Source organism: Hylaeus volcanicus, chromosome 6 (assembly GCF_026283585.1).
Source record: "Hylaeus volcanicus isolate JK05 chromosome 6, UHH_iyHylVolc1.0_haploid, whole genome shotgun sequence".
Lineage (NCBI taxonomy): Eukaryota > Metazoa > Arthropoda > Insecta > Hymenoptera > Colletidae > Hylaeus > Hylaeus volcanicus.
Window position 1 is genome coordinate 18115019 of NC_071981.1, and position 13175 is coordinate 18128193.

Here is a 13175-nt window from a genome sequence, read left to right on the forward strand (position 1 = left end):
ATACGAAACAGTGGATGAATAGGAAGCAAATAACTCCTGTGTATTCGACGCGTAATCTTTTGGAACTATTCGAAATTTACTTTTACCTTTTCCTTTCGAACCATAGATGGACTTTCTCAGACTTTCGAAAATAATAAGACGTTTATGGATATTCAGCGACATTTACATTCGAGTGTTACTCGTAAAGTAGGAAGATGAAAGATATAAGGTTTATAATAATCGATTTATCAGAATTAGAAGATATCTGGGTCAGTGGTTGAAAATTATTTACTTATAATTTTTTTTCGTTGAAGTTCCTTTTAATAAATTTATACGGAGCTTACGATGCATGCAATACGATGTACTTATACGTACGAACAATTGTTCAATGCTTTTTAATTTGCGGTCCAAAACACGTCGCTTAAACTGTTATTTACAAATACAAAATCATGATCTGTCTTCCACTACTGGGGACGATGCAGTACGTAGAGGCCAATAAACCGATAATACGACTTTATGATGATGTCTTTGCCATCGATGGAGGATCTGTCTGCGCGGAATGAATGTATTGTAATTGCAGTTCCACCGACTGCAGGTGCTACGTGAAAATGTGTGACGTTCCGCGGGGATATAAATCACAGTGCATAGAGATCTCAGTAACACTAGCCAAGAAAAATCTGAAGTCCGCTAAAATGTTTGACAAAATATATTCACATAATTGAAAATGACCCAGGATATTATAATGATTACTCGAACCTAAGAAACAAAGCTATCAATAATATTTTGTAACTAACAGTGCTGGAATTCTTAAACAATCTCGAAATGCACTTCACATGAACGATACCGATAGCTTACGTGTAACAACCTACATAGGGCGACTTGACCGAATTTAATGTAAAATGTAAATTCATGTTACATTCGAGAGCGATCAATACTTAAGTGGTCTTCTAAACCAGAACGCTAAAAAGAGGCGATTTCCATGAATCTTTTCTCCGATACTAATAGCACCAGCTTTTCCAAACTTTGCATATTTGTCTAGAATTTTTCCATATAGAAACAGTAATTTATTAAAGTAGAGCATCGTTGAAAAAAAAACACGCGTACCAAGTATTCTTGATTTTTCAAATTGTATCTATTGAAAACATAAAACGACGAGAAAGAACGAATATTTTAAAAATTACAACGCTCGAGAGGGAAAATAGCGAAATTTCGCAGAAAAGACACGCTTTTTCATATGGAAAACAAGTGACTGCGGATTTACTGGTCCGTGACGATATTTTTACAAACCAAATTTGGACGTCGTCTATTTTGAGTTCAAATTAAAATTTTCTTATCGCCATTTGCAACCTTACAAATCACTGGTCACCGGAATTTCAAATCTTCTTCCGGGTGAAACAAAGCGTTTCTGAATTATCGCGAGACGGAAAATCGGAGCTTCGTTGGAATCTGTGGTAGGAAGTGGCAACGTAACTTTAATCGCGGTGGACGGTCTCGCAAGAAGCGATAATTCAACGACGATAGCAGTCCGACGTCAGACAGTCTCTTAAGCCACCTCCGGTAACGCTGCTACTTATAAAGTGACGTTTAGGGCCACGTGCCGCCGGCGATACGCGATCAAGATGATCGTAACATTCGCGGAATGTTGCTCGTAAAGATTCATGACCGGGGAAACAAAAAAAAAAAGCGGAAATGGTTGTCCGTATCGACGAACAAACGACCCTGGCGGTCGTAAAGAACGTTTCGACAGTCCAAATTTCGTGGGATGAATCGCGTACGAGGGAATGCGAAAGCAAATCACGTTACAACGAAAATATAAAATGGCTCGTGCATATCTTTCGAATATAAAATTAATGGGAATGGTGCAATGTTAACGCTAAATACCTAAAATAAAACAAATTATTGTATTTTAAATAAAGCTCGAAATTGATTTTTGAGAACAGTATATTGAAATAAATTTTAATTTAATTTAAGTGGCTTAGTACTTTTTCAATTTAAATTTTGTATAGGTTCGGAATGAAAAATGACGAATATATGTAAATGCTCAACAATTTTGGTGAAACCATGTGAAAGAATGGACGAACTCCAATTTAACGCGAAGGACCCTTTTCAGAAACGAAATGGAGGAAAGATCGCCTAAGAGATCATTGTGTTTTCATAATTTTGTTCGTAACAAGAAATACTGTAGAAAGTTGAATGTCACTGTTGTGACATGTTTAACGAAGGTAAAGAGAATTAAAAAATGTGCACGGAAAGTGCATTGAACCTTTCAGCGATGATCATTGCCAGGCACGCTGCACAGACGCTTTTAATTGCCACTGTTTCTCGCGCGCGTGTCCTTTCATGCTGCTCCATTCATTAGCGCTAACCAGGGGTGTCGACTAATCCAAAGATAAGAAGGAAGAGGAAAATCGACCAGGTGCACCGGTCGAGGCTCGTAACTCCGGATTCAAGCCCGTCGGTGGTGGAGCAGGCTGAGAATAGGCAACACGTTATGGCCAACAACGAACAGGGGAAAACTGCCAACTATTCGAGGCGAAGAATTTTTTTTTCTCCCCTTTTCCTTCTTTCAAACCCAATGCGCCAGACAACCTTCCTGGTTACGACAGTGTTACGCTCTAAAATTAGTCAGGCTTAGCGGGAGAAATGCTTTTGCGAGGAATGCTGCTTTCTCAAATGAATACATTTTTGCTTGAACAGCTTAAATTTTCCCATCTGGAATAAAATTTAATTGAATTATATCGAATAATAAATTTTCTCTTAAGCATATTGATTACTGACTGAATATTAAAAAAAAAATAATTTATACGAAAATAATTTATCCTCCTGAACGGTATGCAACCTTTAAGCAGCACTTTACTTTATATTATATCAGACATTACTTTGGCGGAAAGAAATTGCGACCAGAAGCTTTTCCTATAACGGTAACTGTGCTTTAATCAGAACTTGCCTAATGGAGCTATATTTTCCTATTAGACACGTATGCCGTCCTATTATCTTGTTACAGAGGCAGTTGGAGTCGGCCAAACTCATTTGGCAAAGAAAAAAAAAAAGACTGGAACATTCGGCCATCGCTACGCGAACTTAATCTTACAGTAATTACTTCCCTGGCTATTCCAAGATTTTTATAGAATTCATGGAACGAGTTGAAAAGCTGGTCCTTTATCACGAGCTTCTTATTGAGCGATAACGCTTATTCCAGTCCAAAATTCTATTTATTTCTAATCAATAAAATACATCGATCAAATATTAATTTCAAAAATTTTGACAATAATTTTGAGTTGCTTATAAATATTCTAGAAAAAAATATTTTCAGTGGACAAACTGTATCTTTCAGATTTGTTCTCTGATGTTTCTGGAGCATTAATCAAAAAGTTGATATAAAAGTTGAAGAGCGTTAAATAATAATGTACATATTCCTCAATGGATGGAGAAAACGAGAAAATTTGATTTCCATCAATGAATAGTCGCATACGCAAGCAACGTTGAATTAAATGAAATAACCCTTCTCACACATGTTGCCACTTTCGCCGAGTTTTAATTAAATCCCGTATTAATTGGACCGTTACACTGCATTATCCTTTCGTGCAACTATGGTCGCGCTATATGAAGCAGTTCGTATTAATAAAATTCACTGGCTGCAATACAATGTCCAGAAGTTACGTTAACGTGTTGCGGAAGTCACCGTTGCGTACAACTGTACAATTTCAATGAAATTTCGCGTTCTCTCCGCGTTTGACAAATTAATATTATGTGACACGAATGAAGATAAAAGGAATCGGTGAACGATGAAATCCAAGTTATTTCTATTTCGAAGATGAAATACTAAACAGCAGCTAATGAGTCTGTCTAGAATCCTAACAATTTAGCGGTGATTGAGATTTTTTGTTTAGAAAACTAGTGGATATAACGAGTTCACACTTTGTACATATGTTTACATATGTTTCACTAAATTACAAGAATTTTTTGAAGTAAATCGAAATGTAACAATACACTTTATATTTTATATGTAGGAACGAGCAGAAGAAAACAGACTAATGTCCACGTTGAAGCCCAGCGTGATATTCTAGGGTTAAAATAAATTGGTTACTCCTTTTGTGGTCACACCGACACGCTTGTTTGCTATTGCGGTGCGGGCTTGCGTCGTTTCCTACGATTGCGCGCTTTGAACTTAATTTATCGTGGCACGCGTAACGACGGAGCACTTCTCCGCAAAGAACTATTAGTTACTCTTATTTCACTCGTTAATGCCACTAGGATTTACAATACACGGCCACGCGAGCAACAGAATCGCCTCTAGAATAAATCTGTAATTAAATTCGAGAAGAATCGGGGATGAAATTTTAACATCAACCCTTTGTAAAACACAGAAATTTTTTTATTAATTTGAAACGTTTAATAACCTCGCTATACCGCAGGAATAATTGTAATTCGTTGTACGTCTTGGTTGTACCTATCGAAGTGGTCGATTTCGAATCGATTTGAATGCAACGGGAGAGACGAGACGTCCAGGTCAATTTTAATTGGAATAAAACTTTCATTTCGAAAGGATGGTAGGACGGTTGAATTTTACACGGTGACCGTTCGAGGAATTTCCAGAGTGAAGTAATTGGAAATTCGCGTAGAAGAGTCTAGGAATACATTCTGCTGAAGGATATCGAAGAGGTTTCAATCATTTCTAACTGATCAACGGAATCTGCGAAGAACATTTTACTTGATTCCCTTCTATGAAATAAATGCAACTTCTTCGGATCTCTATTTCATAATTATTACTCGCATAAATAAATAGGAATTAAAATAAGAATTAAATTACTCTCGATATATTAATTATTAAAATAAAACTCGAAACAAGATGGTTAAGTAAATTATGTATACGGGAGTATTAAAATATTTTCTCATTTTTTAGTCCAAGGATATTGCAAAAATGCCATTGAAAACGAAAAATATACCACGATAAAGGTTCGCGCGGCTCGCGAACTATAAATTCGACTCAAAAAGCAGTTAGGGGGCAGTAAATTGGAGAGTTAACTTTCGCACGCCTTCGAAATATGACGGTGAAAAAGTGTTATTAGAGAGAAATTGAAGTAACCCGACGCGACAGGAAGGCAATTTAACACAAACGTGGACACTCGAGATGCTATTTTCCAGAATTTACAATGCCAATGACAATATACACTGTAGTTCCTGAGAGAAGACTCAAGACTCGCATCTAAATTGCTTGATATAAACTCCCACGTGGCGCAACGTGCACGCTCAGCTTCATCAGTAACAAATTAGCGTCGCGGAAACCGCATTCCTATAGAAATTTGTTACCAACTAATTGCACCGTAACTTTTATTCAAGTAGTTCCTAAGCTTCCCCGACTCGTGCATCGATCCGAGGATAGAAACAGAAACTGTCTTTAAAATTTGTTAAAAGTGTCTCTGTCAACTAATACGAGTTAAATCATTCACAAAGAATTTATTTCTCTTAATGTCCATATCACAGTTTCTAGAGCACACGAAAAGAATTATAGTTGAACGTTATAAAATTTCGGATGAATTTCGAAAACTTCGCCTGCAACAATAAAAAGCCACGACTACGATCAATTTTTGTGAGAGCAGCATATCAGCCCTTCTCTCGCCAATACAATTTCGCCAACCCGAATAATAACTTTTCCGCGAAATAAAATGAACGACAGGGGATCACTGTGAAAGATTCGGAGCGAGTGGCTCGTCATTTTTTTATTTCCACGGCTTGCATCTTCCTGAAAAATCGCGGTACGTGGGAACCCCGTTTCTGGATAGGTCGAATCGAAATTTTTCTCAATATCGTACAATACCGGGCCAAGGAATCCATGAATATGTTTCCTAGTCTCGATGCAAACACAATATATACGCCATTACTTATATTTCGACATGCCACAAATCCACGAGGCAATCTGCATACTTGAAACCATAAAATGCACTTTCAAAGACTTTAGATTCCATTGATATTTTATTGGTATCGAATCGATATAACGTGTCCATGGTAACAAATTAATAGAAGATGGGAAAAATACAAATTCTTAAATTTGTTATTCTCTATTAAAATATAACATGGGTACTACGTGAAGTCTTCTACTCGTTAAATACAAATTTCAATTTGTATATTACGACACGTAATGTGATGAAAAACCGGTGATTACAAAAACCACCCACGAGTACAACGCCTGTGTAATCTGCGCTTGACAACAAACGTCATGCGCAGCGAGTAGAGGTAGACTAAATAGTGAAACAGTAGAATAGACCGAGCATCGTAGGCAGACCACGACTTCCTCAATAGCTGTCGTACACAATGGCCAGAAACAGCATTAAGACTAAACGCTAAACTCGATAACGGTTGGAAATATACCCATTAGGGTATCTCAAACCGTTAGTCCAGAATATTCCAACACGTTGGAAATGTTTGTTAATGTGTCCAAGTGTCTCCATAAGTGATTCTTGGTTTAATCTTCCAAACGATATGGATAAATTTGTGTCTCATTTTTAGTTGATTAAAAAAAAAATATACATGTCGAATTGAGTGACCTCCTCCTTTTCAAACTCGGATAAAGTTAACTCTCTCTACATCTAGATTGACCCCCGAAGATTCAGGCGTCACTCCTTACCAGAACCAACCTCTGCATCGACGAATCCTCCTCGCAAGCTTTTAGCCTGACAAATTCACCATACCTTGACTCCAAGGAAGCGCTGAAGAGACATCGTTCGCCATGATTTTATCTTCGACCCCATGTCGAACAACGCGCAACACGCTATTCCGCGTTACGCTCGCAAGCTCCGTGTTAAAGCTGGCGGTGGCACACGTGCGCCGAATGCGACCAAACTCGTAAATACACTCCGCGCGGATTAACACGCGGCCGTCACGTGGCACGTGTGTTTTCCACCCTTTCTCCCATCCCCTCCTGACGTGTCACTCTTTCTCTTTCTCTGGATCTGCATACGGTAGGGTGGGCAGCGGCAGAGAATTCCAAAAAGAGCAACGTTACGCTGAGTTATGTCGCTGGACCAAAAACACGGCAAGTGCGAACGCCATCTCCTCGCTCTTCGTTCTCCAGGATTAATACGATATCACGTAATGCACCCACGATGCATCGCGTTACGATGTTTCTCGTGGATTTTTTTTTCAAGGCTTTTTGTCACATTTTTTGGGTCCTTTTTATCGAGGAAATACGCGTGCGAGACATTTACGACAGGACATAATGCAAATAAGCACGAATTCGTGTGGGTTGTCCACAACGAAAAGAAATTCGGTAGAATTCAAAGAAATGGACGATAACACTTCCTGCATCGGAATAATATGATAAATATGAATGCTAATATAACGTCGACCTTCGTCGGAATCCAATAAACGATTTCGAGATCAGCGACCATAGCGAAAAAGCCTTTGGTCGTCGTGACGTAAATAAAAATCTAGTTGCGAATTCCATTTACGATGAAACGAATGAACCTCGATTTCCTGCGGACAAAAGCCTCATTACCGAGCGTTTCTTGCGCCTAGTGACAGACACGGAGTGCGATTGCACGACGAAAAATCTCTTTCAGCGGCTGCTAGTCCTCGAGAACGTCACCCTCGGCGAGGATGAAAACGTTGGAAGCTGAGAGCGCGAAATCAGCCAAGTGGAGTTTCAATCCCTCGGCCTACCTGTGGCTCTGTCATCCTCGCTTACCCCTTTAATTCGCTTCCCTGAGACTATCAGCCTCCTATTGCGCGATACTACAAGAAAGTTAGCCTCGCAGTGATGTTCACGATCCAAGACAAATCCGCATTTTCTTCTTTAAAGTGAGTTTTCGCGACGGTAATGCTGTTCCAAAGAGTTTTCCAATTTCTGAAGCATTTTCTTCTTGTTTACGTCAGCATCCTGTTACAGGATCTGGACGTTGACGGAGTCTTGTGCAACGTATTGGCTCCTAAAGGTATCGTCATGAGTTTTGCTGTACTACTTGTCCATTGCAGCCCTTATATGTCGATCGCCAAAATAATACTCTCGAAAATTTCTACTGTGTTTAAATTCTGTTTACAAATTACTGGAAACTACATAATCAAACATGTATTGTGGTATTTCTTTTTGTATCGTTATCGAAATTCAAGAATTTCATTAAAATTCATTTTCTTTGACCAAGATCGTCGAGAACATCGATTTCCAAATAGGTACACCGTGCAACTGTCAAAGAATCCTTCCTCAGACCCAACTGTGCAATGTATACACACAGGAAACAATCAACGCATGCATACTGTGTAGCTGTCAGAGTTTCTGCCCTAACGGCATAAAATCGTCGATAACAATGATATCCAACAAGGCGTCGGACACACATTAATGATGCATGAAGCGTAGGCAGTTTAGCTGTCAAAGAATCTCTCAAGTGATAGTGCCACGTGTAACAAATGATTCCGTGAAACAGTCACTGCGGATCTTGCCTAACTACTTTGCCTTGCAACTACTTTACTCGGTATATTCTTGCAAAATTCACACGGAGAATCATCGAACCTCTCGAAATCATCGAACTTTTCAATGAGTAACATCAAACCTATCATTTAATTGAGAGGAATTCTTGTAATAGACTTGCGAAGATCCTGATCTCAACCCACAGCAATAACTTTTAACGAAACGTCGCAATTACGACACGGTCGCATGTACAGTGTGTACCTATCGAATCCTATTCGATACCGTCACGTGCAACAAATTGATTCCTGGAGGAGTCGCCGCACACTGGTAAAAGCGGCCAATCCTGGTTTTTTTATTTATTTATTTAAATATTATACACTACCTACCTACTCTTTCATTTCTTCTAACTCGGAAGAAGTATTATTAGTAATGCTAGTTATCAGACTTAGAGAGCTGGCACTAAATGTGATGTAATTACCTCGTGGTTGTAAAAAATTACCTGATGGTTGTAAACTGGTATGTTTGATCAAGTGTCAGTTGATAAAATGTAATCCTCAATGCAGTTTTTATCTTACTCTGTCCTTAATGACAGTGCTAAGTCCATTCCTCGATCGGTTGATATGTAATTTTTACCGAATGTCCACCTAAATAGGCCGTTTTTACCACTGTGCGCCGCGGCCTTCGCCTGACGATTTTTCACCGGGTAACTTTCTTATCTGCTGCACGTAGCCGTAAAGATTATCTCATGGCTCATGGGAAAACCATCTTCTCTCCCATAAAACGCGAGCTCGCGATAGCAATATCGTTTACGTTCCGTGACGCAAAATGTTGACCATCGAAAGGCCGTGAATTCTGCTGGTGATATCGGGAGTTCCATCCGCGAGACAGTCCCTCCAGTTATTTACAACGCACTCTCGACTTACCTAGGCCGCATGTTTGGTCATTCCATCGGCTCGTGACAGGTGGTTAAGCTTTTCGAGCGACCCTCTCTTTGAAGTAGTCACTGCTCGCACACTCCTCCAGGCACACACATACGCGAGGTCGCACAGTGACCGCGAACTTGGCTCTCGATACCACTCGGAAACCTCACTCGCGACACCCTGACGGCCACCAAACACTCCTCGATCGGCCGATCGAACCCTCTTAGCCGGCCAGGGGCCAACCTCGATTGCCACTCGATGTCGGAGTCAAAGGTGCCGACGGTGGCGCCAATAATCCAAGGTCATACAGAGAGAGCAAGGTCAACGTACTTCCGGCCGCGATCGACGGAACGATCCCGCACTCTGGGACACGGTTCAACGTCGAGCCCAGTTTTTTCCAGCAACGGGAAACAGCTCGAGCCGGGACCAATCGCGGCGAACCTCGCTCGCAACGAGACGCAGCTGACAGCCCAATCGGCTCCACGGTCCACCACTCACTGACAACAGTCCCTTCGTGACACTTGCCGCTTCCTTCGCGATTTTTCTCCCTCCTAACCTCCTCCTACTCCCGCGGTTGCCGACGTCGCGTGCTAGACGTCGTGACGCTGATCTAGTCACCTCTCTGCCCTTTCTTCTCCGTGTCAGCCTCCGATACGTTGTTTCTTTGATAACGACCACCGTGACAGCCGCGACGGTATCTCGAAGGTTCCCGAGGTCCTTTCGAGCGAGCTTTTTGGGGGATGATCGGTGACAGTGGTCAGGCTCGGCGGTATACGGTCTTCTGGATGCTTTGGAGCGGATGACGAGCAGCTGCCAGTGGCGGCCGATTCAAATTCGCTCCCCACGTGGCGGCGACGGCGTCGTCCTTGCGACTGCCGCCGTCGCGACGCCCGGCGCCGGGCAGTGCGTCGCCATCTTGCGGCCGCCGGTTAAAATCGTTTTAGTGAACCCGCCACTACGGACGAAATTGCACGTGGACTTTTTCTTCCTCTTCGCTTAGCGTACCCTCGACCATTCGGGACGCCTAACCGTCGAGATTATTGCTTAGCTGGGATTAGATCAGGGAATGGTTTAGAAAATTGCGGGAATACCGTTCGGAGGATTCGCGAGGCGAAACGCCCACTTTCCGAAGGAACTTTAGACCTTTGCAGTCCAGATTTTCTGATTTGATGCCTGGGGTTTAAGAATTTTATTTATTTGCCGATACAAGCGATTACTGGTTCGAGTACGAAAATCATCGTTTTGTATTCATTGTGGTTACGAGTGGACATATGATTATGTTACAAATACAATAGGCCGAACTTGGACGTCGTGTAAAGTTTACACTGTAAACGTACTCAACGTCGTCTGAAACTACAAGCACTTCAGGTTCGACAGCCGTTACGCCAGTCGACAGTCGACAAGGATCGTAAATCAGGAAGCGTTCCTCGACCACCCTGAAACCTTGACTATTTTTCTTCGGGTATGTTCATTCTTTTTCACGATCCTCTTGCATTTCCCTTTCCATGACCTTTCCTCGCACGCACCTTCGCTTCTTCCATAACTCTTCCCCACAGTTTCAACAAATTCCAATCACTCTCAATTTTTCCTTGTCGAGACGAGAAAAATGAAACGGAACCAGAATCACATATCTTGTTACGTTTTCAATAATTTTATTTACTGATCATCCGATCCTTCGATTGAACGCTTTCAATTCTTCGGTGTTAAATATCCTGTTTAACTAGTGTAACGATCTAAAAGGAACCTGATTCAAATTACAAGAATAGGAAAGTCTTCGTTTAGTGTCCATCCACAGAAAATTAGATTCGAGTGTGGAATGTCAGATTTTACAGGATACATTTTCCTCCTTCTTTTTCTGTTTTGTTTCGCGGTATCGCTGATTGCGTCTCCAGGCACGAAAGAAATAAGGTGGCTGCTGATTGGAGATGATAGCGAACCGATGGCGTCGACGTCAATCGATGGTTATTTTCTACGGAATGGCTTCGCGCGAAATCGATACTCATTTAATACCCTCGCGAAAGTATCGGTATTGTGTCAAGTGCATGCGAAATAGCGTCGATGCTTCCGTTCGCCCGCAAAAAATTCGTTCCCGACGAGATACGAATACGGTACGGACGAGATACCCGAGGCTGTGGCTTATTTATAGCTAAGAAGGTATTCCCATCGCTTAGGCGATTATCTAAGTAATTGACGAAGTAATTCTCGCGAGCAATCCAATTTATTTCGGTCAATAAGTTATCGAAACGTTTCTTTCTTTATCGAGAAATTTAAAGAATACTAACTTGAATGTTGGTAAACATATTCGCTGACTTTTAAGTGCACCATCTCAATTTTGTCACTAATTGAGAGTTCCACTGAATATTTTTGGAGTTTAAAAATGGTATTGATCTAATTTACTTGTAAATCAGTCGTCACATTTGAACTGAATATCAATGATATTAAGTAGCTCATAGATAGAGTATAAATAGCATTGATACGTTCCTTTTGTCAGACTTTGATCAGTAACCTTCACAGACGAAGCAAATCAAGACTAACAATGTTCATGGATATTGTGTATAATAAATTGAGATTATATACACCAAAATGAAGTCATATAAAACCATGGAGAATAAAGTATATCTGCGGACAATTGCTCCACTTACAATCCACACATATTCCAATTATAATTAATCATTGTGATACAGATAAAGAATGATCGTTCCTAACCTGTCGTCGTTAATAATAGACTCGAATGTAAATGCGATACACGCTATCGTCGCGTTAATGAATTAGTCAGCTATAAAATCATCTGAAAAGGAGAAACAGATACCTAAAGGCGGACGTGACGTGTTCGAGCCGATAGAGGAACGACGTTTTCTCTTATTCCATTACGTTCTCGGGCTGGCCTAATCAGAATTCTGTAACGGGAGTTCGTTACCTCTTCTCTTCGAGTTCTTTTTTTCACCATTCCATTCACGAGATCGTTTCGTTCCTGTAACAGAACGATAAAGTTGGCTTATCGATAAAATTAAGTCAATTCGGATCGCGATAATTTCATCTCGCATTGATGATAATGGCTACCAGCAGCTGCTCGATGGCTGGAAAGTATTTTTAAAAGTGTTTCCATGAATGTGCCGAGTATCATGGACCAGTCGAACGTCAATTCCTGAAGTAACTGTCAATTCCTGAAGTAACGGTCATTTAACACATGGTTGAGCGTTAAAGTGATGTTTGAAATGCCGTTCTCTAGATGAATCAGAAACGTGTGTCCATTTAAAAGTGTGAAGTATTCAATTGGAATTATTTCCACGTCGTTCTTCGTACCGGTCTCCACGACTTATTCTACTATTCCAAGCGTGAAGACTATTGATATAGCATTTTTAATAATCTATTTTCATACTTGTTCGAGAATAGTGTTGAATTCATTTGATTCGTGTTGAATACATTTGATTCGTGTGTGTAAATACTGTTCTCTAATTTCGTATATTTCTTTCGAACCTTCGAGTCTCTATATGTTTTTCACGTTTTATCTTATAGATTATTTACGTTTCGAAAAATTCCATTTTACTTAAAATTTGTCGTTTTAAATTGAATGATGATAATGATCGTAATTGATACTTAAATTAACACTGTCGCATGCGAAAGGTATCTTTTCGTCGTCTTATTTACCAGGTGTTATCAAAATCTTGGATCGATAAGGGTACGCGACAACGAAGGCCAACTCTTTGTGTACATGGCAATGAAAGCTAGCACTCTTGAATGGAATAACGCTTGATGAGGATCTGAAGCTGGCGCCATGGCGTTATTAAATGCCTCGATTGACGATAAGCTCACTTACGGAGCTTGGATCTTATCTATGCAAAGTCGTTCTCTCGGTTCTGAATTTCACGTTTGTC

At 40.5% G+C, this 13175-nt stretch overlaps 1 protein-coding gene across 6 annotated transcripts in view; it reads right to left on the bottom strand.

Annotated features, from left to right (window-relative positions):
- LOC128877874 (collagen alpha-2(IX) chain) overlaps positions 1-10031 on the bottom strand; it is a 236225-nt gene extending 226194 nt beyond the window's left edge. For 3 of the 6 annotated variants that reach the window (XM_054125497.1, XM_054125493.1, XM_054125496.1), the window contains exon 1: positions 9304-10029. In XM_054125497.1, the coding sequence (XP_053981472.1) occupies positions 9304-9314 (11 nt within the window). In that variant the 5' untranslated portion in view covers positions 9315-10029. Of the gene's footprint in view, positions 1-9303 lie in introns of all 6 variants that reach the window. The other 3 variants (XM_054125495.1, XM_054125491.1, XM_054125494.1) reach the window with 2 other exon arrangements.
- Positions 10032-13175: the final 3144 nt, after the last annotated feature.